This window comes from Pieris napi, chromosome 1 (genome assembly GCF_905475465.1).
Source record: "Pieris napi chromosome 1, ilPieNapi1.2, whole genome shotgun sequence".
Taxonomy (NCBI): domain Eukaryota; kingdom Metazoa; phylum Arthropoda; class Insecta; order Lepidoptera; family Pieridae; genus Pieris; species Pieris napi.
In genome coordinates, this window is record NC_062234.1 from 8,896,090 (window position 1) to 8,921,988 (window position 25,899).

Consider the following 25,899-nt stretch of genomic DNA (forward strand, 5'->3'; position numbering starts at 1 on the left):
TGACTAAACCTTTTTATAAATCAATATAGTACAACGCCCTACTTACACAATAAAAATATCTTATCTTAGCCAATCTGTTCACACTAACTTGATAATGCCTCGTTGTTTTCAAAGTCACTACGATAATGGTACGGTAATTTGTAGCAATTATGAAAATACTGTGCTTATTGTTTGTGACACTATGCCGTAAGTGATTTGATTTAATTATTCACATTGCATTCGTTTTACCTCGTTGTATTTAAAAATTATTCCATTGTTAAATAATATTAAATATTTTAAAGTGGTACCTGATATTTTTTGAAACAGTTTTATTTTATTTTAAATACAATTCTTACTACATCAGGAAGCCTAAGATATGTTTTATGAAACTTATATTATTATAATTACGACAAAAAGCCATTGTGTGCTTAGGCCCAAAAAAAACATAACATTTTTTTAAAAGTTAACTAACACGATCTTTAGATAAAAATAAATAATAAGGAAACGTGTATGTTAATATTTTATTTAGCTATATATGGAGAAGTATTGCAAAGCATACCAGCGCAGTTACTGCCATGTTACCGCCGAGGAGGACCCCAAATCGGGGCACCCAAACGTCTGGATGTATTCCTTAGTTTAGTGAGACGACTGGAACTGGAGAGTCGACTTGATTTGAGACTTTTCAGCACGTCATTATTAAGAAGGTATAATGTTTTTAATATAGGACACGAAGAGTAACTAAAAAGAGCACCAATTCTTTCATTATTATGGGAGTAATACGTTATAATAGTATAATAATCATTATAATATAATAGTTACTATACCGCTACAATAATCACTTGCACAATCTTTATATATATAATTCTTCTGTGAGTGTGTATGTCACTGAACTTCTCCCAAACGACTGGACCGATTTTGATGAATTTTTTTGTGTGTGTTCAAGGGGATCTGGGAATGGTTTAGATTCACAAATCAGCCCGGCAGGTGGCGCTGCAGTCGGTACTTTCATACTTTAATATCCTAATAGCTTGAAATATCATGCAGGACAACGTCTGTGGGGTCCACTAGTATGAAATAAAGTACCCCTTTGTCCCCCGACATTCACTGTAAAAAAAATATTCGAAACTTAAATTATATATATTTATATTACAGTTTGCGCCTCGATGGTATAGAAAATGCAGCTAATACACCCGAAACAGAGTTTCTAATACCATACAGAGCTTCAGCCTTCCAATTTCACAAGTACAAAATGTTGATGGATCTATTTCTACCGACTCAAGACCTTATAGATGTGAATGAAATGTTGACGTTGGATGAAAAATGCTTATTGCATTCTATGCTCAGCTGTTCAATACATCCATGGGAAAGAGGAGATGAAAACATAGTCTGCCCACTTTCAGCGGAACAACGACAAAGTATAAGTACAGAAAGCGCAAATAGGTGAATATGATACCTATTTATTCCTGTTTAACATCATACTATTTCTTTATTCCTAAAAACTAAACCATTTTTATTACATTGTTTATTTGTTAGCACTTTGTTGGATTACACACTTGGTACATATACATTCCGATAACAACAATTTATAACATAAGTTTATTATGTATATAATCAGATCACAGATTTTGTCTACCGAAATCCTGAAGATTAAGGCTTTTGTTTGGCCTATCAGCAATAAGTATAACTTTTATTTGTAATCGATTTGATCGAATTGGCACACTTAAAATTCTTAAGAGAATTTAGATTTACTATTAAAAATCGTACGCTCCGTTATAATTAGTAAGAAAATATAATTTATTTCCTACAACATAAATCTCATTATCGGAATTGCATTTTCAGGTTATATAGCAGGTGTCCAATAGAAGTTGGCGTTATTCAAACTCCTTGGGGAAGCATCACTCCTGGTACTATCGTGGCTGCTATTGCCTCGTCTTTGGAGAACCAAAAAGTGCTAGTTACAGATATATTGCAAACTGAATTGTTTAAAGAAGTTATACCAGATACATTGCTTGATATGGCGCTTGAGGAATGGGATTCGAAGTTAGAAAAACTCGAACTTGATGATCTTGGAACTGATGTTTCTGATATAAGCAATGTATGGGTTGCTACTTTGGCCGGTAATTTTATTTTCATATTAAATGACTTACTAATTAGGTTTAGTATTACGCAATATTACATTTTACAGATATTTTTATATATGTACGCTATTTACGTAACAGGTGATATTTGCAAACTTGGAAGGCAAAGGGAGTTAAAAAATTAAAATATCCGTTATTTATATATGCTATTTTGAACGTTAATAAATAAATAATACCTTTCCAAACGAGAACAAGACAGACGAAAACAACTGGGATGAATCACTCAGATGTCCATAAACCAAGTATTTTGTTTTACTAGATGCTTAGAAGGAGTTTCCCATACACCATGTTTCGCATACGTAATATTGGAGTCATAAATCCTTAGAAAATACAAGCCAATAACCGCAAGTCTGTCCTATACACGGTTTTTTGCAAAATACAAGAGGATTAAATAGATAAATCTTATATTTATAATTTCTTATGTAATATTTACGTTCCAGGTGATTTAGCAGAAGTCGTAGTTAATCAAGGAGCCAGATTCGGGGCTTCACCACAAAGAATGGTAATTGGTTCTAGTAATAAATGGAATGACACTTTATTACCAAGGGACTATTATTTGTTTATGCAAAATGCATCCTCTACGGATTGGCATATGACTGATGCAGAAATTCTCGCTGGTATTGATGGTAAGATAATATTAAGATTTTAAAATATAGGTATATTTAGTAATCAGTTTTTAATATATTTTATCAAGACAAAGTTAATTTTAGAATATCGCGTAGTTTAGCGCCATCTAGTTTGTAATTTAATGTTACTAAACAATCTTCTACCATTACATTTATGGTTCATGGATCCAAACATTGGGAGCAAGAAACAGATTACTAGACCATATTAAAAAAAAATTTAAATACCTTATTCATTCACCTTTAATAGTATTTTTTGATAAGTCTATTTATAATGATACTAGTAATGTGATTATTATTTGTATGCAAATTCATGGACAGTAACTTTTTAACAAAATGACGGAGAGTGTTGACAGTTATTGTTCTAGAGACACTGTTGACCAATCACAATAAAGAAAGACGTAAAAATGTAAAACGAAACGCTTTATAATAACATATCAAACGGATCGAAAGATCGTGTCGCTTCTTTATGATTGGACTAGAGACTTGACTATTCACAGACAAGTAATGCACCATTTATTTTACATTATTTGTTTACATTATCTATCATTATCTTCTTTCTTTCCATCATCCGCCGTTTCGTTCTAATACCCTTACTTACGCCTTACCTACTCTATTTCAGGATTAATACTATCTCACTACGTACCAATATGGATCGAACAGCGTCGAACTCTACGGCTATCGCAAATAATAGAGATGTATTATTCTAATGAGGGTGTATCGTTTGACCCGAAAGTTCGCGCTTGCAACAGACAGGCTTTGTTCTCGAGTATCGTTACTAAAGATGAGCTATTTAGGGAAACTTCTAGACTAGCTCATATATTATCGTTACGTCAGATCACAGTGTATATTCCGGTGGACGAAATGAATCGGATCACTGAGGCAGCGGTCACAGTATTTATGGATTATGTATGTGAGTATTATAGGTAATTGATAAGAGTGCGTAATAAGAACGAATTAATGAGAAGTGGAATGAACTAGAACATTTAAATTAAAAATAACTGGCGATTGTGTTTGTACTTTTTTGGCTTTTTGATGTATGTAAATAAAATGTATACATAGCATATATGGTTATTTACACCAGTAAGATAGGGACTGTTCAAGTATTATGTAAGCAGATTTACTGCAATTTATTCCCTCCCCCTTCCTCTTGTCAGCAAAAGTAAGCAACATATACGTATTAATTTTTTGTAGGAATCCTCGATAATGCATTTCGTTTCCAAGCATAAGCAATGTGTGGGTAATATGTGTAAATAAGTAAATAATTACTGTTGACGTAATCACCAAATAAGAAAATCAAAGACACCCCCCCCCCGCACCCCCCTATAGTGCTTACGTAATACTTGAACGGCCCCATATTGGTTATTTACCTATGTTCTAAAAAGTGATTTTGAGTTGAAAATAAATAACCTAGTATTGATGAAATAAAGTAATTTCTTTCAGCTTCCTTATTGAGACAGAATCACGTGGAATGCGCAGCCAGCAGAAGCGTACCAACAATGGACTTGATAGTAGCTACCGATGGCTCCTGGAATGGTTATCAGGTGGAACAATTCGTATCGTAAGTGCTTTGAATGGTATTTTTGTAAAACAAACTGATTATAGTTTGACAAAGGAACCTAACATATTGTTTGTGTATATAGTTGTACTTGTTAACTGACTGTGGGATTTCTGCAGATAATTTATATAGACGACTATTTCAACAAAAATAACAGAACTCACAAAGATTCAATCACATCAATGTGGCATTTAATGTTATATTTTATATATTTGCTAATGTTATTTTATTTGATATAGATGGATTGGTAGCGCTTTAGAGATTAATATGCAGAAAAGTAGTATATCATTACTTCACGGAAACACGGGCCGATGGATTGTTCCGAGAACGAAGAATTTGACCGGATTATTTACAGCGATCGCTAACTACACTAATGAATGTATGTACATAAAAATCCCATTTATTTTCAGTGAAATAAAACTTACAGATGGTACGAGGACCTTTTTACCCTTTTGCATTCACAAATAAATTTGTAAATGCAACCGGTAAAATAATATTAAGAAATATAATTTCAGGGCCGAACCGTCTTAACTTACCAAACGTGGTATCAACCGTATTACAAGACGCTCGTAATACAACAATACAAGACATCTCGGACATGCGTAGTGCTGGTCCCAGTACAGTTGTCTTGATAATTACTCCCACAGATAGAATTACGTCCGAAGAATTGGAAAGAACTCGAGGAATCATGAGTAGTTTACGAGCGAGTTTTTTTGACGTATACTTTGCGTACGTTGCGCGGGATACGACGCAGCTGAAGAATATCAACAATGAATATATGGATTATTCAGAACTATTTTTGACGGTTAGTTCTGGCATCGTATAGGAGAGTGATAATAATGTGATATATGTTCACCATGGGCCAATGCGATTTTTCAAAGAAATATTTTATTATTCTTCCACCGCTAGCTAGTCAAACTTTGGTAGGAAATCTGCGATGGAACAATTGATTACTAGAAGAATTGGAAATATATATATGTTAACGTAAAATTGTAAAAACCGTTAGATTGTAATCTATCGGTTATCGGTATTCGGTAGATTGTACTACACTAACTTAGTTATCATTCAAACTTCTTTGGTCAATTACAGATTAATTTTACTTCCCAACAATTTCATATAACTACCGAATAATAATACGTTAAATTGCAAGCAGTATGTTGAGTTGACAATCTTTCGACAGTTTACAATCTCGCGAGATAGATTACAATCTAACGGTTTTTACAATTTTACGGTGACATATATATACCGTCTTCTTATGAAGTTTAGTAACAAAAGCGAAGTTGTTAATTCCCTCACAATAGCATAGTTGTATACATGTTTATACTTTTTTTACCGATTATTTTCTTAATTTAAACTGGCCTGAGAATTTGCACTTAACTTATCTTCTGAACGTATAACGTGATATTAAAATTATTATTGATATACTCCTACCCTATTAACTTCTAGGTGTCATCTACGTCAGTTAGCGATGTTATATCCGCAGTTAACACATATTTAGTAAAAAACGAAATACCATCAAGAATTGTTAGTACTCAGTGTCCCTTCAATGGTACAGATTACGTACAAGTTCCGTATGAAGACAACGTTTTGCCTGCGCGTGAGCAACCTTATAGAATTCATCCTTTCTATTTGAGACAGCAGAACTTAATTCAAATACAGGTAAAAATCAAAAAGTTGACACTTATGTCATTTATTATCTATTATATAGTTTAAAAAATGATGCAAGGACGATGCCTTATAAGAAAACAGATTTTATTTACTTAATGAGTGTAGGTAAGTATAAACTTTTCCCTACCACCCGTAATTTGACCAATCGAGACTAAAATATGAATAATAAAAATACTAAGGAATTCCAAAGGCTTATAAAACTATAAAATGGTAAAGATCTTAAACTGTGTCTTTTTATAGACACCTATTAAACGCCGATACATAGTTATAGCTAAGTATTTCTCGTACGTCTCCAAGTTACGAAAGTGAGAATAGCATAAAAACCGGTTGAATATTTTTAGTTTCGTAACGATGGACAAGGTCGAATCCTGATTTGTATGTGGCGCGGTGCAGAGACATCGCATACTTGTCAATCTTTGAATGAAAGGGAGTCCCACACATTCAATTTGACGACGCCCTGCCCATCGCCGAATTTCTGTCCACCAGCCAATTTTATGGTTACAGCTTTATCTACGCAGAACTTATGTGCACGTAAGCAATTTAAAATATCTCTTATACCTATATACTTCGCTAAAATTAGCCGGCTGATACAGCATTAGGTGAAACGACCCCTAGTGAGTTAAATAGGGTTCATTTAAGCGGCGATAAATAGGCATCTCCTGGACAGGCGTGCCACATGGGCCGCATCTCACTTAACATCAGGTCGGATAGGCCAGTCATTAGGGATAGGGCCAAAGGTCTGTCCAGTTCTGTATAAAAAAGACCTGAAAGTTCAAAGTTCAAAGAAAAAATCTTGCTAATATCTATCTAATGTGAGCAGTGGCCTAGTGGCTTCAGCGTGAGACTCTCATCCCTGAGGTCGTGGGTTCGATCCCCAGCTCTGAACCAATGGACTTTCTTTTTATGTGCGCATTTAACATTCGCTCGAACGGTGAAGGAAACCATCGTGAGGAATCCGGCTTGCCTTAGACCCAAAAAGTCAACGGCGTGCGTCAGGCACAGAAGGCTGATCACCTACTTGCCTATTAGATTTAACCAAATGATCATGAAACAGATACAGAAATCTGAGGCCCAGACCTAAAAAGGTTGTAGCGCCATTGATTTATTTTAATATCTATCTAATAAAAGATCACAATAATTTAAGAAGACCGTGTAATGTCTATATGAGGTAAGTATATAGGAGACGATGCGCTAACAATGATAACACTTTATTACAGACGCCATAGCTCATGTATGTTAGTAAAAAGTTAAATACTGATTGAGTGAAAAAATTAGTAATATTCTTATTTTCAGATAAAAAATTTATAACCTATTCAGTCTTCTAAAATTTTAACAAAGGTATTATATCTCTCCTATTAATTGTTTTTAGGAAATGATAAGTGACTTTTGTCTGTATTGTTGCTATACCTGGCTGAGACTATACTATAGTTTTTACCTAGGTAACAATGAAAGTTTTAAGAAAATGAAAAACGGCTTAATGTGTTAGTGCTTAGTGTTGCCAATACTTTTATTGTTTTTTGAAGTAATCTCCGTTCTTCTCTACACATCGTCGCATTCGATGGAACCACTGAGAAAAGCAGTGGGCCCTTTCTTCCTTCCTCCTTCTATGGCATTTTCGTACGCTTTCACCGCATTTGCAGGGCTTGTAAAGCGAACACCTCGAATTTTATCTTTTGTTTTGGGTTCGGAGCAATATATCAGCTTTCATCACCTGTGACGATGTCAAATACAGCATTTGAGTCACCGCCGTTGAACTTATCTTATAATATTTGGCGACACCAGTCCATGCGAAGGTGTTTCTGGTCGTCGGTTAAAGTATGGGGAATCCATCTGGTACCGAGCATTCTGACACCTTAATGTTCGTGTAATATTTTTTGAACTTGACTCATACCAATGCCTAGGCTTGCCCGTATCTGCTGATAGGTCACTCTCTTATCTTCCTCTATCATGCGTCGATAGTAGTCGCTGTTTAAGGACGTCCCTTACGCGGATCATCATTGAGATTGCTGCGTCCACGCTTAAACTCGTTAAACCAATAATTGGAGTGGCACGAGATGGGGCTTCATTAAGAAATGCTAATCGCAGCCTATCATAGCTTTGTTGTTGAGTAAGCCCTCAACGAAAGTCATAATAAATCTTTGAACGAACGTTTTCTCGCGTTAGGTTTATTTTCACGTGTAACAAGTGTTTTAGATTTGCCGCCAATTCACAGAAACAAATGACAAATGTATGCAATATACTACATAAGTTTACCAAAGAGTTCTAAAATTGAAATTCAAAAATGGTTTTCATAAGCAATGTTTCTAACTGGCCAATTCAAAAATTTTTCAGTGTTACCCACGTATGAGCAATGCCGTTTAAGTAAATGACATGTCCTCAAAACTCCAAAATTGTAAAGGCTACTTTAACTAATCCCATAGTCATGGTCGGATGCTAGAATATAAAAAAATAATTGCTATTTCAAAGTAATTGCAATGATACAAGTCTAAGTACTAAATATAATTTAAGAGACGCGATCTTTATAAATGGACTGAACCATTATACTAAACTAAAAACTTTTGTGTTATATAATATAAAAAAATTTTTTAAACTAAATCTTCACCAATTAGATAACATCGCGATACGCGCGAGTGATAATATAATTAATATTTTTTTTATTTTTGCACTAATATAAAGCTTTACACTGTTTAGATTACCAGCTTGTATTATTTAAAGTGTAACCGGTAATTTTTTATAAAGACTAGGTACTATTATTAAGATATTGTGTGGGCGTAAAAGTTTTTAAATTGATATTGAACTGTAATAAATAAAACAGGGTTCGGAATTCGAAAGAGAATTTGTGAAAGTTAATAAAATTATTTAAATGTTTCACGTATTTTTTAACACTGTAAACCTAAAGTTCCTAGTTACTACAGACTATTGTATTACAAATGAAACAATCCTTCATCAAAGCTCACTTGCACGCTTATTTTTATCGCCGACTTTGGCTTTGGTATGTGTCATCTGTTGAAGCCACCGATGATAACTAGTTTGTTTCAGACGTTGACTGCCGCCTCCCGCACCAAGTGGGTTACTACATACAGCATTCTGGTTTGCGATGTCTGCCGCTGTTGGGTACCGCTGCCCGGTCGGCGCCTGTTTGGAAAGTTCTTTGGCTTTCTCTCGTGATCTCATTAGTGTATTTAATAAAATAAATTTCCACATTTGTATGTTTTCTTCCATAAGATTAATAAAAAATACATTGCTAAAAACAAAAAAGTATGTACCCCTGGTGGGACTCGAACCCACAATCCCCGGCTTAGGAGGCCGATGCCTTATCCATTAGGCCACAGGGGCTTATGGCTATGCAGTCGAATTTATAATACATTTCATCATTTTTCTAGATAAAGTATTATGTACAAATGTACTTCGGTGCAGGAAACATTAATAAATAACAAAGTAACAGTAATTGTAAAAAAATAAACTCATATCGTTACTAAAGATGCTTATGTAAATGCTTGATCACGTTCATACATTTAATCATAGATAGCGCTGTTCATTATTCTCAATCATGGATTTACAACTTTAGTCTTATACTCAGTTTCGAAATATGTTAAAATAAAAGTTTCTTTATTTCTTAAATATCAGTGCACATGTTGAATATATAGACAATTTTGTTGATTTTCTACATAGACTCCGTGGCGCAACGGTAGCGCGTCTGACTCCAGATCAGAAGGTTGCGTGTTCAAATCACGTCGGGGTCATAGTTCTATTTTGGCAGCTTTTATGTATTTTTTTTACATGCAGCATGCAATTCGATTCAACGTTACTTTTTAAAATTAAATATATTTGTCATTGAATACGAGGTAATTTTAATGAGTAGTTCCTTTCTAATATTTTGAGTACGTAAATTGGGGACAACGAACACGAGATGGCCTTAAACTATATACTAATAACTAAATATAAAAATACGTTATTGAGGGATTGCTCTTGAAATACTAAAATATTGTTTCTAGGCTTCATATATGATAGTTTGGGCGTTTAAAAATATATTTTCGTATCTATAATTGTACTGATAAAGTGTTATCTGCGAGCACCTTTATTTGTGGCGTACACGGCTAAGTCCAATTATCTCAACGTCACAAATCTTAACTGGAAAATCTTCATTCCTGACCACAGTCAGATCAGTGGCGCCTACTGGGATTATACTTTCCATCTTGCTGTTTTACAGTGCTTAAGGAATGCAATTTACGTGCGTTTAGCAGCGTTTCGCTTCTACTCGACGCGACGTGGTCAGGTGACTGGCATTATGGCATACGTGTCGACTGGCGCCGTTTCAAACGAATCGCATTCTTGGAAAGTACACACGTACGAATTCTTCTATGTAGTTGTGTCCATTCTATACAGGCGGTGTGTATGTATACGAACACGCCTTCGGATTACTTTTGTGTGCATTTGCGACTGTGTGTCTGGAGGTCGTGTTGTAAGAAATCATACATTGACATTTTTATGTTTGGTCTATGCGTCTGTTTTATTAACACTTTTTTAATGTGTTTGGGACCTCGATTTTTGTCGTCATATTTATTTTCAGCGATTTCGTCAGTAAATTTTCCATAGCATTACAAAAGAAGAGTAATAATAACCAGGATATTTTTTCATATGTGTTAATCGGAAGAGACCTATGAAACCTATGAAGAGATTTTATTCTCTTTATTTTTGCTTGCATAAATTTGTATTATATTGTTTGCAGGTAGGTATTAACGTTTAATGACGTAGTGAATAAAAAGTTTAACAAATTATAAAGTCGTTGAATATAAATTAATTGCTTACGTAGGTAAAATAAAATATTTAAACAAAAACTTTCAAATAAATTTTACAGGTCTAATTATTCCACGAATAATATTTATATCAAATATAAAATTTATTCAAAACTTAGCCCTTCGCTCATACTCTCACCTAGAGGCGTGGCTCGATATAAAATAATCTTATAATCATAGGAAAATGTTTAGAATATTGCAAACCTCGCTCTTCTCAAGGCATTTTAATTACTACAAGATATGTATTATATACAAGCATACTGTTTAACTATAGGAAATGAACGCAGTAAACCCCTTAGAAACTATGACGTAAGATCTTAGGAAATCTATGAATTACTTTCAGGGTCGGCGTATTATTAAGCATATTTGAACTGAACAGATAGGCCTGGCCGGCCTTGTCAATTCCACTGCATCAATTAGTAAATCAATGACGTCAACAGTTGACGCAGATCGGTTGAAGTCCAATAATTCTTTATTATTGTCAATTAAAATTTTTGTGAACTTTTCGGACCAATTGACCCCCACAATTATTGGTGCGCGTGAGTGAAGGCACACAAACGATTTTATTCACAAACTGTGTTGTATATTTTTTATCTATATGTTTCAGGATTCATTTTCAATAATTTTATAGAAAGAATAAATGTAAAATTGTATTTTTAATCGTAATTGTATTAACTATTCTTTAAGAAATAATAATGCCGTTATTTTAACTCGATAGTAACCATAATAGTTTATCTAAGTTACAAGCCCTAATTAACATTATAAGAAACATATAATTATACCTTTCAATGTTAATTGAAAGATTACATGATAGCTTAGTGAGACACTTATAACTATATTTATTTATTGAAGAACATTTGATGTGAGTTTCTTAACATGCATTAAAATTAAAAAAGATCTAACTTGTGTGAAGCAATTATAAATTACAACAACAGTGCTTATAAATTCTGCTTATAAGTTATAACTCTACCTAAAAGTAAAAGATAAGAAAAGATAGAACTCCAAAGTCCATCGCTCGTCAATTTTAATTACATAGATCAGTTGGCAACAATTTTAAACGAAATATGATGGTTTGACGTAATTTAATACAACGACACACCCACATCCACGTGGCTTCCTTCCTTCATGCTTTCGATAAGCCAAGGCCATTCCTCACGTGTTCTTACCCACTGAAACTGCTGCCCACGACAAATTAATTTCGCGTGTATTAATTGAAACAGTCCGTACAAACAGTTTGATCAAGACGATTGTATCGATAATATTCAATACACCTGCAACGAAACGTATGAGGAAATGAAATGCGTCATAAATACAATTTCTGACAAGATACTTTCACGTTGAACTTATTTGTAAGATAAGATTTTGTTAAGTTTAATTATTGAAATTAAGGACACTACTACCAAAGCCATATAGAGAGAAGTAAGTAAATAAAAAAGTGAATAATTTACGATTTTGCAAGAATTTTTAAATCTTTTAAAAAAGTATTTTTGAGTTATTCTAAAACATTAATAAAGTACAGTATACAGTTGATATCTAATATTTTAATGTTATTAGTCATAAAAATAATACACCGAAACAATATTCGATATGTACATGAAAACTCCTAATCAAGCGACAGCTAATCATAAATGATGATGCAATGTTATTGCAATGCGCAATAAATGCCCGGAGGTGTGTCTTTCCTCGAATAGCTGATGAAATCCCAAAACGAAATTATGATTAATTAATAACAATGTGACTTTAGTCACGAGTTATTGTGGCACCTCGTGACGTGTGGGGGGCTTGGTGGAGTCCACCAATCGAATGCCAGGCTGTATGTTGCGTCACTATCGGAAAATAGTTCACAATAGGTCTACCATGCCAAACGGAGCAAATATTTAAAACGTAGAAACTGGATTTGTTTCGTCTTAATCGTTTTGTTTTAGATATGCGGCGTGTAAATATCATAGTGAATCAAAGTTTAGCTATACGTGACATGAGCATTGTACCTATATTTCGTAAATTGTCTTCTTTTCTACTTAAATAGCTATTAATTGACTACTTTTTATTTTTAATTAAATAAAACAAAGCGCAGAGTAAATAAAAAAATGTGAAAAGTAAAAATATACTACTTATAGACAGTAAATATTTCACATCACTTACTATTTGATATATTTTATATAGGTACATACTAAATATTATATACACTAAAATATTGTAATTTTCTCCATGGCAACACCTATGTATGTGTTGTAACTAATATGGGATTTTATAATTCATATATAATGATTTTTACAGACATTGTCCTTCCTGTACACGTCTAAATAAAAAAAATCCATCTATTTATTTATTTACACTTCGTTGCAATAAAAATAAAAGAAACACAATACATACAAATTATAAGAGATGCGACGGGCGGCCTTATCGCTAACAAGCGATCACTTCCAGGCAACCCTAGTTAAAGAGAAAAACTAAAAAAACATCAAAATGTTAATCTTAACGATTATCGAAGCTACTCGAACACACACAAAAAATTTCATCGAAATCGGTCCACCCGTTTAGTTTTGAGTTTAATTATAACACGCGCACAGAAGATTTATGTAAAGATTTTTAACAAGTAGGTATTTAGTTCTGAAAGTAGGTTTTTTCTAGGGATGCATCCGATACCGATGCCGATACCGATATATCGGCGATACTTTGGGTTTGCCGATATATCGGCATCGGCGATATTTTCATTGCCGATTCACCGATACTTCACGCTTTAAAAAAATTATGTAAACGCGCATTTTGTATGATCTAGTTTGTTGCAAACGAGCCACGGACTATTGTTGCCCGAGAAATCCCCGCGTTTTATTCAGTTTGTTGTCTCTATCATTCGCTTGGGGACAAAGCATTATTATTTATGTATACATATATGTATTTCAATTCGCTAAACACTATTTATTTATTAAAACATTGTTGCATTACAATATAAAAATTGAACATAATTAAATTAAAAGGAGGGAAAAATACATATTACATATAAACTAAAAAAAGTCTACATGAATCACGATAATTTACGATCAGTCTCACGTCAGCCAGTAGTTAGTACGAAAAACTCTTGTTGGATTGATTAGTAGACCAAAATTTTTACTCGAGTCAACTATCTTTGTTAGCGCATAGTTATTACATAATATGGCTTGCGGGAGATCATTGAGACTTTATTGAACGTAGATTTGAAGATCATTTAGTTGGCTTTTAACTGCTATCGCGAGTAGTATTTTTTCGATACCAAATTTAATAAAATACAGAATTACAACAATGTTATCATTGTTAATTTTAATTATTAATAGCTTTTTATTTTAATTTAATTATTACTCATTCAAAGTTTGTGACTATTTTTTCAATATATATATTTTTTAATAAAAATTATAAACTTTAACTTAACTTGATATATTTTAGATTAATTTAATTTTCATTCAATAAGCGTTGGTATCGGTATCGGTATCGGTATCGACGATATTCCTATAAGTGTATCGGCATCGGTATCGTATCGGCAAAAAAGCGTATCGATGCATCCCTAGTTTTTTCCTTCTAGAATAAAAAAATAAATAAATAATAATACATCGAATCTAATGAAATTTATTGAAAAACTAACAAAAGTAAAATACTATCAACATTAACTATAAATTATGAACATGTACATTTTGTATAAATAAGCAGCGGATTTGAATTCTATTTAAAGATTTCTAAAAATAATGACATACTTATAGGTCGTTCGCTTCGTAGGTTATTCTGATGCAACAGTTACAACACTTGCCAGCATAATATTAGGGTGTTTGTTCTATGACTAGAATTCATAAAGAACCTAGAATTAATTTCTCCCAACGTATCGACTTTCACAAGATCCAACGTCAATGACCTCGACACACCTCCTTTCATTTATTTTCCCTATCCCCCACGGTAATGCTATTTTTGTTCAAGTTTGCCTAATACACTAGAAATCAAGTCTGTATTTTATATTACGTAAAACTTCCACCATCAGCTGTCAGAAATGTTAAACGACAGTTGTTGACAGATTTTGAGATTCATTTTAGGATCACTAATAGCAACTAACAGCTTCGCTTGAGTTCTAAGATCTGTCAAATCGAATTGGAAAGTTGTCAGTCCTTTTTGATTTAAATAACATTTATTACAAGTTCATTAGAAATTTTATATTAAGCATATTCAATTAAATTTAGGTTAGCATTGCTTGTGGGTAAAGGTCACGTTAGGGCATTTCACTTGCAAATTCACGACGTGTGAGGAATTTCGTAAGTATGAGCTGTAAAACAAACTAGTTATTAGTTATATCGAAGTTCGGTTGTTTTTTAATTGTAATTGACTTATTCAATTCTCATTGTTTGAATGTGAGGTTGCAAAACGAGGTCACTTTAATTTTAATTAGACTTTTGTATAATCGTACTTTCACACTTCATTAAGAGGTGACAAATTAAATATGCTTTAATCAGTGGCGGTACAACCTTTTTAGGTCTGTGCCTCAGATTTATGTATCTGTTCATGATCTTTTGTTAAACTTATAGGCTAGGTGATAAGCCACCCGTGCCTGATACACGCCGTTGACTTTCAAATAGGTCTAAGGCAAGACGGTTTCCTCACGATGTTTTCCTTCACCGTTCGATCGAATGTTAAATGCGCACATGGAAAGAAAGTGGACTTTCTTTCCATGTGTCACTTCAGGGATGAGCCGCACGATAAAGCCACACTGCTCAATAACCTAGCATTACCTGTTATTTAAATGCACCTTTTTATCAGAATAGTTTAAGCGTACTACCATTCTCAACGCCGAGGTTAGTATGTTTAAAGCCCGGTTGTGTACTATTACTTTTCTTTGGATGTGCAATTGCGCGTACAGTGACGGAAAGGTATCGTGAGCCGATGTCTTAAACCATATGTGAAGAACAGAAAGCTGATCACCTACTCACCTATTGAAAAATGTTCAAAGAAATAGGCCCACAAATGTTTCTGGTCCTCTGGGACCTCAATAGTTTTTTAAGCCGTGTTTTCCTACTAGATACAATAAGTAAAGTGTTTGGGCTTAGTATAAGAGTTTGATTATCTATGGGCCAATGGCACAGTGAACTAATTCCTAATGTATTCAAATTACTTGAATGTAATTAGAGCCTAAAAAGACCCAACAAAGCAAAGATAATATAAATACATAAACATCTATGCTGGGAATGTTATTAAATACGACAACCACAAGATATTATTACAGATTACTATTTGTTGTTTTTAATTATATAATTATTGTACCTGATAGGTACCTGGATAAATTGCGCAGTTATCTTAGGTTCATGGTATATGCATAGATGCAGTAGTTAATATTTTATTGTTTGCTTAGCTCATTATAATAAATTCAACTAAGTGTGCGGAATATTAAACGATATTTTATTATCTAATGTACTTTATTATTTCCCATAGGTAATTATACATTTTAATGCTTAAGTCCCGAGAGTCGTGTTGAAGAAATAATGATACTAAATCTTGGTGATTAGAACTTGTTCTTTCTCTATAATTTATATGACAACATTGGTTTTAAGAGCCGGTTTACAGTGCCAATTAAGGATTACTTATAAAAAATCGCCATTATCAAAATCCTTATTATTATATATATAACTGGTGACTAGATCTTAACAAAAAATTGCAAAGCACAAAGTTCTAACTAATTTATAAACATCAGTTGTAACGCCATCAGCATCAGAAACCAATATTATTTATTTATTTGAATACTATCTACGCTATTTCGTAGGGAAGTACTTTTATTTATTCCTGTAGGAGTAAACAATCGGGTTGTTGCTGGTTATCAATATGAACCAAGTCAATATAAATGCGAAGTCCAGATTTTTAAAAGCCATGTCTGAAACTGATGATTTCTATATACGTCCGTATTCTTAATTTCAGACTATATATGTAAGAACGGAATTTATAACTTCTATACAAGTAAACAAACATGTTAATTGTAAATATCAATAAATAATAAGAGCGGAGTTTGAATGTGGAAAAATATTGTTGACATAAGATTCTCGCGAAAACTTAAAACAAAAATGGAACAGTCTGGTACTTTTCCATTTCATTGGCATATATGGAGATACACAATGGGTTGGTGTTCCGTTTCATAAACATGTATTTAAAATGCACTTACTAAGTGGAAAATTACAGCAAGCGCAGTGTCCAAACTGTTAGTGAAAATTATGTACACAGATTTGAGAACAACACATTCCTGAGCAAATGGGAAATTGCGTCGCACTATTAATTACCTATATGTTGTAAAACTTGAACGTTACTTGTAAAGAGTTTGCGGCAAGCGGCCACCTTCCTAAGGCACTTCATTTGTATAGATATGACCATAGAGATAGACCATTGAAATTATATAGATTGTGCAGTATAGGTATACATTTTGCAGGTCTTGCCAGGTGTGTACGCAGTTGTAGTTTAAATCTATAAGAGTCCATTAATTAGTTACTTGTAAGTAGTACTAAACTGTTTGATTGTCATGGGTTTTTACTCATGTATGCCTAAAAATGCTGATGTCAACTGTTAGAATCGCGATCGCGCTCCTCGGCACTCAAACGGTTAATATTATTAACAGATAAGATTATATCTAGATAATAAGGTACATAGTTACTAGCTTATCTAATGCTTTCTATGAAAATAAATTTAATATATAATAATAAAGTACTAATACTACATTTTATTATTCAGAACGTAAGTTTATTCTTTTAAAAATCTTCAAGTTAGTAGACGTATGGACACCTTAATTCCGTAAGAAAACATTGGGCTTCTAGAACGATCTTTCGTATTGGAAACAAAGATAATTACATACATCCCAGACTCCTGTTTTCCCAGTTTAACAGTTTTATTTCTAGTTCATCCATCGGAAGAAGTACATATATAGTACCTACGCTTTGCACACTTATTGGTGTCTTACAATACAATACCCAAAGCTGTAGTCAGGTAAATTTAGCTAAATATTACCTAAGTATATCCTGCATTAAAGCGTTTTGTAATACTAATTACGCTTATAGACCTCTAATTAAAAACTACATTTTTTATAACCTAGACACGGAAGCCTTTTTATCCTGCTGGCTACAAAACGTGAAGGCCAGTTAAAATACAGCAATGTTTATCAAGTAAAATAATATTCAAGGTTACGGAATATCTTCTCTACGTATCTTTCTTAGTGCATATACGAAGGAATTTGAATTGTTTTGAGTCATGCTTGAGTTGATATAGTATGACGCAATGTAGGGAAATTGGTGTTACTCCAATTAACTCTCTAGACTAAAGTCTTTTGCACACCTATTATTCTGCCATTTCTTTCCTAACACTTGGTAGGACTTCTACTTACAAGCAAATATTCTTTAGTCGAGAATCGAAACAATTAGGTACGTCATATACGCAAGGACGCGTTTAATATGTTCGGTTTTTTAAAGAATTCAGGCATTATTTTATAAATTGTAATGTTCTCGTCATGATTTTTGCCTAATGCCATTATCATTGAAGACTGTCGCTACAGTAATATATCAATTAATTTAGGCATGACAATCGATATACCTCGACGTGATAACATATTCCAGGCTAAAAAATATAAGGACCTACATGCCTCGTCTGACGCAATAACTCTATCCAAGGTTGAATATTGAAAGTAACGAACTGTTTGCGGTGGACGCTTCTGATTGGCTCTCCCAGGAGGCCTGGCTGGGTGTGGCGTCTGTCTCGCATTAAATGTTCTTGTGATCAAAAAAATATTTTTTAAATATATATCTTAGATACCTAGACTCTTCTATATTAAACATTCTATTGCGTTTTTTCTTGCAGTCGTTAAAATTATAATTGTGTCCTATTACACAGTAGATAAGGACGTTTAGAGGTCATCGCAGTTTGAACAGCAGTTACCTATCGGTTATACTGAACATACCCAGTTGTTGCTTTCATTAAACAAAAGATAAAATCGTTTGTTCTGTTCGAACCGGCTTTAACAGGCACTTACGAAACATGTTGCATTAACATGCAATTTTTTGCACTCTTTGTATGCACGAGGTCTGACTAAATGATTTTTGTATTAAAACTTAAACATTAGATTACCATTATCTCCTTTCTTTTAAATCGATAGAAATATAAGTACAGATGCATGTATTTCATTTTGTTCTAGTGAATCTGTTCTAACGTTATATAATTAAATATAAATGATGTTAAAAATAATAAATGTAACCACAATAGTTGCAACATTTCTTGAGATACGTTACGAAAAAAAAAATATTAGCTCGGCGTGATTCGCACTAGAGGCAGTACCTAATTGTGTTCTTCTAACAGAATCTATACAAGAAACAAAGAGTGACCTTTTGACATTAACTATATGAATCTCACATTATATATTTGCTAAATTGGGGTAGGAGTAATTAATAATGAATACCATTAAGGGACAATACAAAAATCTCGTTTACAAGACTGCACTTTAACTTATTCATTAATCTTCCGTTAATATGTCTGGCGCCACAGACCGTTGCAGTGACCCACTTCCATCCTTTACTGTTATTGTTTATAGACCTAGTTTCTGATTCAAATATTAGATCTGAAAAAAATCTAGATCACTGTGACACATGATAACATATCATTTTTCAAGTGATACAATATGGTCTGATATCGCATACTGCAGACGTCACGATAAATCACATATTATGATACATCATTCCAAAACTATGATAATCGCTTTCCATCTAGAATTGATAATTTTATAAAATATGAATGTTATAAGAATGGCCCGCTAATAAAGTTGAATCGGCAATGTTCAACGATATTTCAATCATCGTTTGGCTATGGTATATGTAGAAACTAATATGAGTTCGATATAAATTGTGATCTTGAAATGGCTTCAATGTAAAACTTCTAATATTTTTAATAATCTGGGGGAACGGCCAGCCAAGTCAATGTATTTTCTTAAAACATATAGGATTTGTAATATTGATATGGTCACTATAAGATGTTGGTAGCTAATTACATAATAACTTAAGACAGAAGGTCCCTTAAAGCAATTGCTTATAGGCAATTGAGTCCAAGGAGGAGGCGCTGGCGATAAGTTTGGACATAGCGAAAGCCTTCGATCGGGTGTGGCACAGAGCACTGCACTCGAAGCTTCCAGCCTTTGGGCTCCCCAAGAAATTATGCATTTGTTATGCATGGATTTCTAGCTTTTCGCTGATCGGATCATCAAGGTCCTCCTGCTAAATCTAGTCTAGTTTAACCTCAAGAAGACACGAGTTTGCGCAAATTCGGCCCGACATGGAATACTGTTCTCTGCTGCTCACCTGTGGGCGGGAGGTCCCCAGTACCAACTCCTTCCACGTGACCGTATTCAACGAAGAGCGATTCTAATCGTAGGCCGAACCAGTCACTTTCCGAGCGGCTTGATCCCTTGGCGTTGCGTAGAGATGAGGGGTGTCTCTGCATCTACTACCGCATTTACCATAGAACGTGATCAGAGGAGTTGTTCGGACTAATACCTGCAGCTGAGTTTCACTATCGGACGTCAAGGCAGAATACAAAATATCCAGATCAAGATCACCTCCACGTCCGTCGTTCCTCAACTGAGCTATTCTTAAGGCAGTTTTTTCCGCGCACCATGTGGATCCAGCTGCCCACTGAAGTCCGAGCCAATTCGACTTAGGGTTTTTCAAAAAAGAGCGTATTGGTACGCTCTAAAAAGGCCGGCAACGCACTTGCGAGCGTTCTGGGTATCATTTAACATTAGGTGAGCCTCATGCCCGTTTGCCTCCTATTACTTTAAAAAAAATAGGGACTTAATAAATTGACCGACTCGGTATAATATGTGGATCTCAAAACTTTTTACGGTAGAAGAACTGCGTTGCGAGGTTTGGATATTTTACAAGTTATGTTTTTGATGACATTCAAGCTTTTCTTCTATAACTTCATATAAAAAAATAGTCAGCTTCGCTACTACAAAAAATACTATACCTACTCAATTCTCTGTGCCAAAATTCATCCAGATTGCACGTCGAGTGCCATCTTAAGTTTGAAATTCCTATATTCTTTAAATATAATGTCCATATTATATATCTGACTAGACTGCTTAGCGCAGAAGCCACTGTGTTTTTTTAACTTATCTTTGTATATTTAAATCTAAGTTAATAAAGAAATGTTAGAGAGATTCGTTATGTACTTACGCGATTTAATTGGTCAGTTACGTCACTCTAATATTTTACTAATGTTCTGTACAGTGTGCAATAATACAAAGAAATATGCAAAACTTTATAACAAAAATTCTTAAGTTCAATTTTTAAATGAGGAAACATTGTAATTAATTTTTTATAAATATGTAATATAAAATAAATAATAATATAATGAACTGTAAATACATGAAAACCAGATGTCATAATTAAAATATTCACCAGATGTCAATGAGACGGTAATAAATATTAAAAGATCACTGCTAATTTACAACTAATTTGCAATAAGTTGTCATGCTCCTTGCGTACAATTATATTTTAAATAAATATATAATATAGCCTCGGATGTATATTGAACTGAATTCTTTCCAGTAAGTTCTTTACAATGACGCACACAAGAGAAAAGTGCGATGAACCCCGAAAACGTCTTAGAGACGAGAGGTAGATACGGTTCAGATATTTTTTAACATGCAATTTATTATATTATCATGACGAACAAAATGTTTGTACATATATTGTAAATAAAAGTAATAAACACCATTACCTTTACGAGGATTCAAAGAGAATTTAAACTTGCCATCAGCATTCATGAAAATTTTACTGTCCACCAATCAACGAATAATGTCACTTGATTAGATTTCAGGTTGAGCCAGTAGTTTGAACAGCTTGAAAAATTTATATCGAAACTAGGCATAGATGGTTTATATAGAATATTTTAAAGAACGTTTTGAGATCTCGCCATGTTGCAGTGAGAGGTAGAACCCGACTAGAACATCACCACAAGTAGTATATTTGAGTGAGCATTACATAAGACTAGTATCAGGTAACCGAGCACCTAAACGGCGATTTTAAAAATATAAACACACAGTCATTGATTTATCAAGCTTTCCATTATTATTTGTTTAAATAAATGTATAATTTAAAAAGGTTTTTAGTATGTATGTCTAGTGGTTAAAGTGATCGATCAATAGTCCAAATTAATATGACATTGTAACAATTGCTTATTGATTCGCTGCATTTTTCCATTTCTATATTATATGTATTTGTTATATGCGGGTTTATTTTCTTAGAAAATGTTAATGACTACGATTACTACGGTATTTTTAATTGTTTGAGGCTAATGACTTTACCAGCATGATCCTGGCCAGTGAGTAAAGTGTTTTCAACTTTAGAAGAGGCTTAATTGTTTACTAAAGTTCCCGAGGATGCAGTAAGGCAGCTTGTTAGAAATAAATGTATAAAAAGTTAATTTGAATAAAAATGGAACCGGTTACTCCAGAGCTGGTGCTTTCTTCGCTCAACTGCCACAGCGACCAAACCTTTTAATTTTTTTTCTATTTATCCATTTATTTATTATTAATGTTATTATTACTACGTAGATTAAGAATATTGTAAAAAAACTCTATATTTGTGCATTCATAAAAATTAAAAATGTTCCATCATAATTATGCCGCTACTTAAGCATATAAAACTTTTTTTCTTTGCAGTTTCTAACTTGAACTGGGATGTTTTTACTGGGCAGTAGGAGAGTTGTAGATTTTAGGATTCAGAAAAAATAATTTAGCAAAAAAGAAAGAATTTAAAAGACCACGAACAATATTTCATAAAAGCGATTTCGAAATACAGTATCAAAAAATAAATAACAACTGTTACTAAGGTCGTATTTAATACGAAAGAGGTTATAACGTATTTTAGTATAACATTTTAATGTTATTATTGTGTAATTCTCATATTACGACGCCATTTTTACATACTTGCATATAAATTTAAAGCAAGCACCATAGAGTAAAATTCCGTAATGCGCAGATTCTTGTATAAATATTAGATAATATTAATATGCAATTAGCAAATGCATAGTATGACATCCCACATTCTAGTCTATTGCGCAGAAGTCAACTAAATAATAGTCTATGAATTACTAATCATTTGTCTATGGCAAATATGCTTTGCAGATACTAAAGGATGAACTTACATACATTACTTACAGTGTTCAATACACAATCATGGATCTGTTTTATTCATCCCTGTCCACTAAGACAAGGTAAAAAGATGTTTCCTTTGATTATTATTGTTGTCCTTTTGGTGACTAAGTTTATTTTTATAGAACGGGTGGAAACGGTCAGGAGGCTCCCCTGATGTTAAGTGTTGAAGTGCCCATGGACACTCTCAATGCCAGAGGGCTGTTGATTGCGTCGCCGACCTTTTAAGAATTGTATTTATTTAGCTTTGTAGTTCTGCTATACATTATAACTAACTTTTCAATAATTTCTTGTGGCTTGCAATGAATTTTGTATAAACCTTCAAAAGTAAAAATGATACATTCTTCTATATTTTTGGCAAAATATAGAAGTACAAGTATTATCTGCGCAAACTATTACGATGTTATTTTACACGATGATTAATTACTATTTGAACTTTAGTGATTTATTACTTGTTTACCTAAACTTGTTGACAAATCGCAAACGCGAACTAACCTGATTGGCCGATATCGTGTGACGTCATAATTGAAAGTTATGTTCACAGCCATTGATCAAACTTTGTTCTAAATTATTTTGCACACAAAGTACGTATACTTAATAAACTAATCGTTCAACCTTATCACATATGTAAGAGTCTATTTTAGTACTCCAAGTAACATTCTAAGCGTCTGGAGTCTAGACAGGTTACAATCATTAGGGATCTCGCCTGACGCCTATAAGCCTAACTGTACTTTAGGTAAGAAATCAGAATAAACTTACTAAGAGATACACCAGCTTCCACAGTTTTGTGGAGATAATGAAGTGAATCGAACATTCATTCATCAAAGTCAAAAATCACTGAATTGATTTTAGTATTGAGACTATATTCTATTATGGAAACCCTGACAGGTATTTTTTTACTTAAAAATGTTTACAAATCTTAAACATTATAATGCATTGTTATAATGAATAAACACATTTTTTTCCTTTACAAGCCCGCCTCGGCTCGGACGGGCAACATTATACACCTAAATCTTCGTTATTAATCTTTCTTCGTTACAAAACCATTCAATTCCGTGCAGTGGTTTTTTAGTTCCTCGTTAACAATCAGACAGATCAAATCCGACTTCCACGAAGTTTTAATTTTTCGGGTTAATATATGGTCACTGTAGAATAATAAGCTCGTATGTCAAAAAACCATTTATTTTTTTATTATTAGACTCTTGTTGTAGATGTCATTTAACTGGTATAATCATGAAGTACCTAAGGTCTTTTTTATGTTATTAATAAATAAGTCGTTTTTACCATGTAAAACTATGCACAAAAACACATAATTATATTTTAACGAACATTGACGAAATGAAAACTTTTTTTCGTTTCCTGTAATGTTTGGTTCTCTGGACATACGAGGTTATCATTCTACGGCGACGATATAGCATTTCTACATACTAATACATAGCCCTTTTAACAAATAATATCCTTTTTATTGCTAAATCAATTTTCAAAATCAGTTCAGTAGATCCAGAGACTCTAGATGAAGGGTTACCCCTTAGAGACTTCCTCTTTATAATATTAGTATCATATGATTAATAAAAACTGCTTGTATAATACTGTACATTTATTGGCAGTCTTGTTAATCCTTAAATGAAAAAAAGTTTAGTAGTATTTCAATTTATTTTTAATTTTTCTTACAAAACAAATGCATGCCACACGGCCTTATTACTTGCCCATTCTCTGAATGGACCACTCTTGCTGGCAAAGCGGGCAACGGTTATTTTGTTTCACCCACAACGACATACAGCAAAAGTGGAAGCTATGGTTGCACTCTCCCCATACAACGACACAGTCTTGTTTACCATACGAGTCCTTCTTACTTTCACCCTGACACCTCAGGCAGGCATCTGAAACAAAAATCTTGCTGTAATCATGACAAAATAACATTGCATTAGAATATTGTAACAGTAGGATCTATACAGAAAGTCACGTAGGAAAGATTAAATTATTTCTGTTCTGTAAATTTTCCATCTCGTGAAATCACATGTAATTCACAGAGATATTAACAAATCATTAAAGTGGTATACAAAATTACGGGAGTTTTATTGCTAATCATGTTACTAACAATTATTTCTAATAGCGGTGATAATTAGTTTGTTGTTCGTTACGGCGCCAACATTAATTTAATTTTTAAATAACAGGGATTACATCTTTAAGTTGTTTTGTATTAGAGTAATTTTAAACTGCGTCAACAAATCATATAATTGTGCAATTAATATAAGACTTCAATTATTTATCAGTTATAGAAATACGATTACCTATAATATGAGAATTTTTAGAAATAATTGTCAGAATTCTATATCGGTATATTTATTTATGAGTTCTAAAACAACTCGCTTAAGAAAAACAAAATTATAATTTATGTATGCCATCAAAGAGAGTTTAAATGCTTTAAACACGGCGATCGTTCGTCTGAAACAACCCATAGGATTAGAAATGATGAACTTTCTCATGGAAAAGCTAAGTAGGTACTATTAATGCACTAGACACACAAGTAGAAATATCATACAGTAGAGCCTCTAGTCGAACCTCAAAAACTCGAAAAAAAAATAAAATCTCAAACCTCTATTAGTCGAAATAATCAGTTCTACAATAAACTATTATATTTAATTTGAATCTATATATCTAGAACATCTAGAACATAGCAAAGCTTTATTTTATAAAACCTCTCATAACTCAAATTAAGGAGGAATAAATCTTAACCATTTCAAGTCGAATCAAAATCCTCTGTAAGTGGAAAACTCTGTAACTAGAATTTTTGGCATCTCCCTTGATGTTATAGCGGTTCTACTGTATATAACATTATCAATATATAAAATGTAGCCTTAATTCCTTGAAACCACTTCATACCATTGGTAAGATGCAAATTCAAGAAAATGATGTGGGTATCATTACCATACATCGATACATATTAAATCAA

At 33.2% G+C, this 25,899-nt stretch overlaps 2 protein-coding genes and 2 non-coding genes across 4 annotated transcripts in view; 2 read left to right on the forward strand and 2 right to left on the reverse strand.

Moving 5' to 3' along the window:
• The first annotated feature begins 32 nt into the window (after positions 1-32).
• On the forward strand, positions 33-9,170 carry LOC125051055. The gene is made up of 12 exons (XM_047651197.1): positions 33-186; positions 509-683; positions 1,132-1,419; positions 1,819-2,096; positions 2,558-2,743; positions 3,363-3,653; positions 4,184-4,301; positions 4,538-4,677; positions 4,814-5,103; positions 5,745-5,957; positions 6,308-6,497; positions 9,006-9,170. The coding sequence occupies exons 1-12, from the start codon at positions 150-152 to the stop codon at positions 9,158-9,160; spliced, it is 2,361 nt and encodes a 786-aa protein (XP_047507153.1). The 5' UTR covers positions 33-149; the 3' UTR covers positions 9,161-9,170.
• A 59-nt stretch (positions 9,171-9,229) lies between these two features.
• Trnar-ccu lies at positions 9,230-9,302 on the reverse strand. The gene has a single exon. It is a non-coding gene; the product is annotated as a tRNA-Arg (tRNA).
• A 335-nt stretch (positions 9,303-9,637) lies between these two features.
• Trnaw-cca lies at positions 9,638-9,709 on the forward strand. The gene has a single exon. It is a non-coding gene; the product is annotated as a tRNA-Trp (tRNA).
• A 14,871-nt stretch (positions 9,710-24,580) lies between these two features.
• LOC125055310 (RING-box protein 2) overlaps positions 24,581-25,899 on the reverse strand; it is a 29,242-nt gene continuing 27,923 nt past the window's right edge. Inside the window, exon 2 of the mRNA XM_047657735.1 lies at positions 24,581-24,826. Within this exon, the coding sequence (XP_047513691.1) occupies positions 24,645-24,826 (182 nt within the window). The 3' untranslated portion in view covers positions 24,581-24,644. The remainder of the gene's footprint in view (positions 24,827-25,899) is intronic.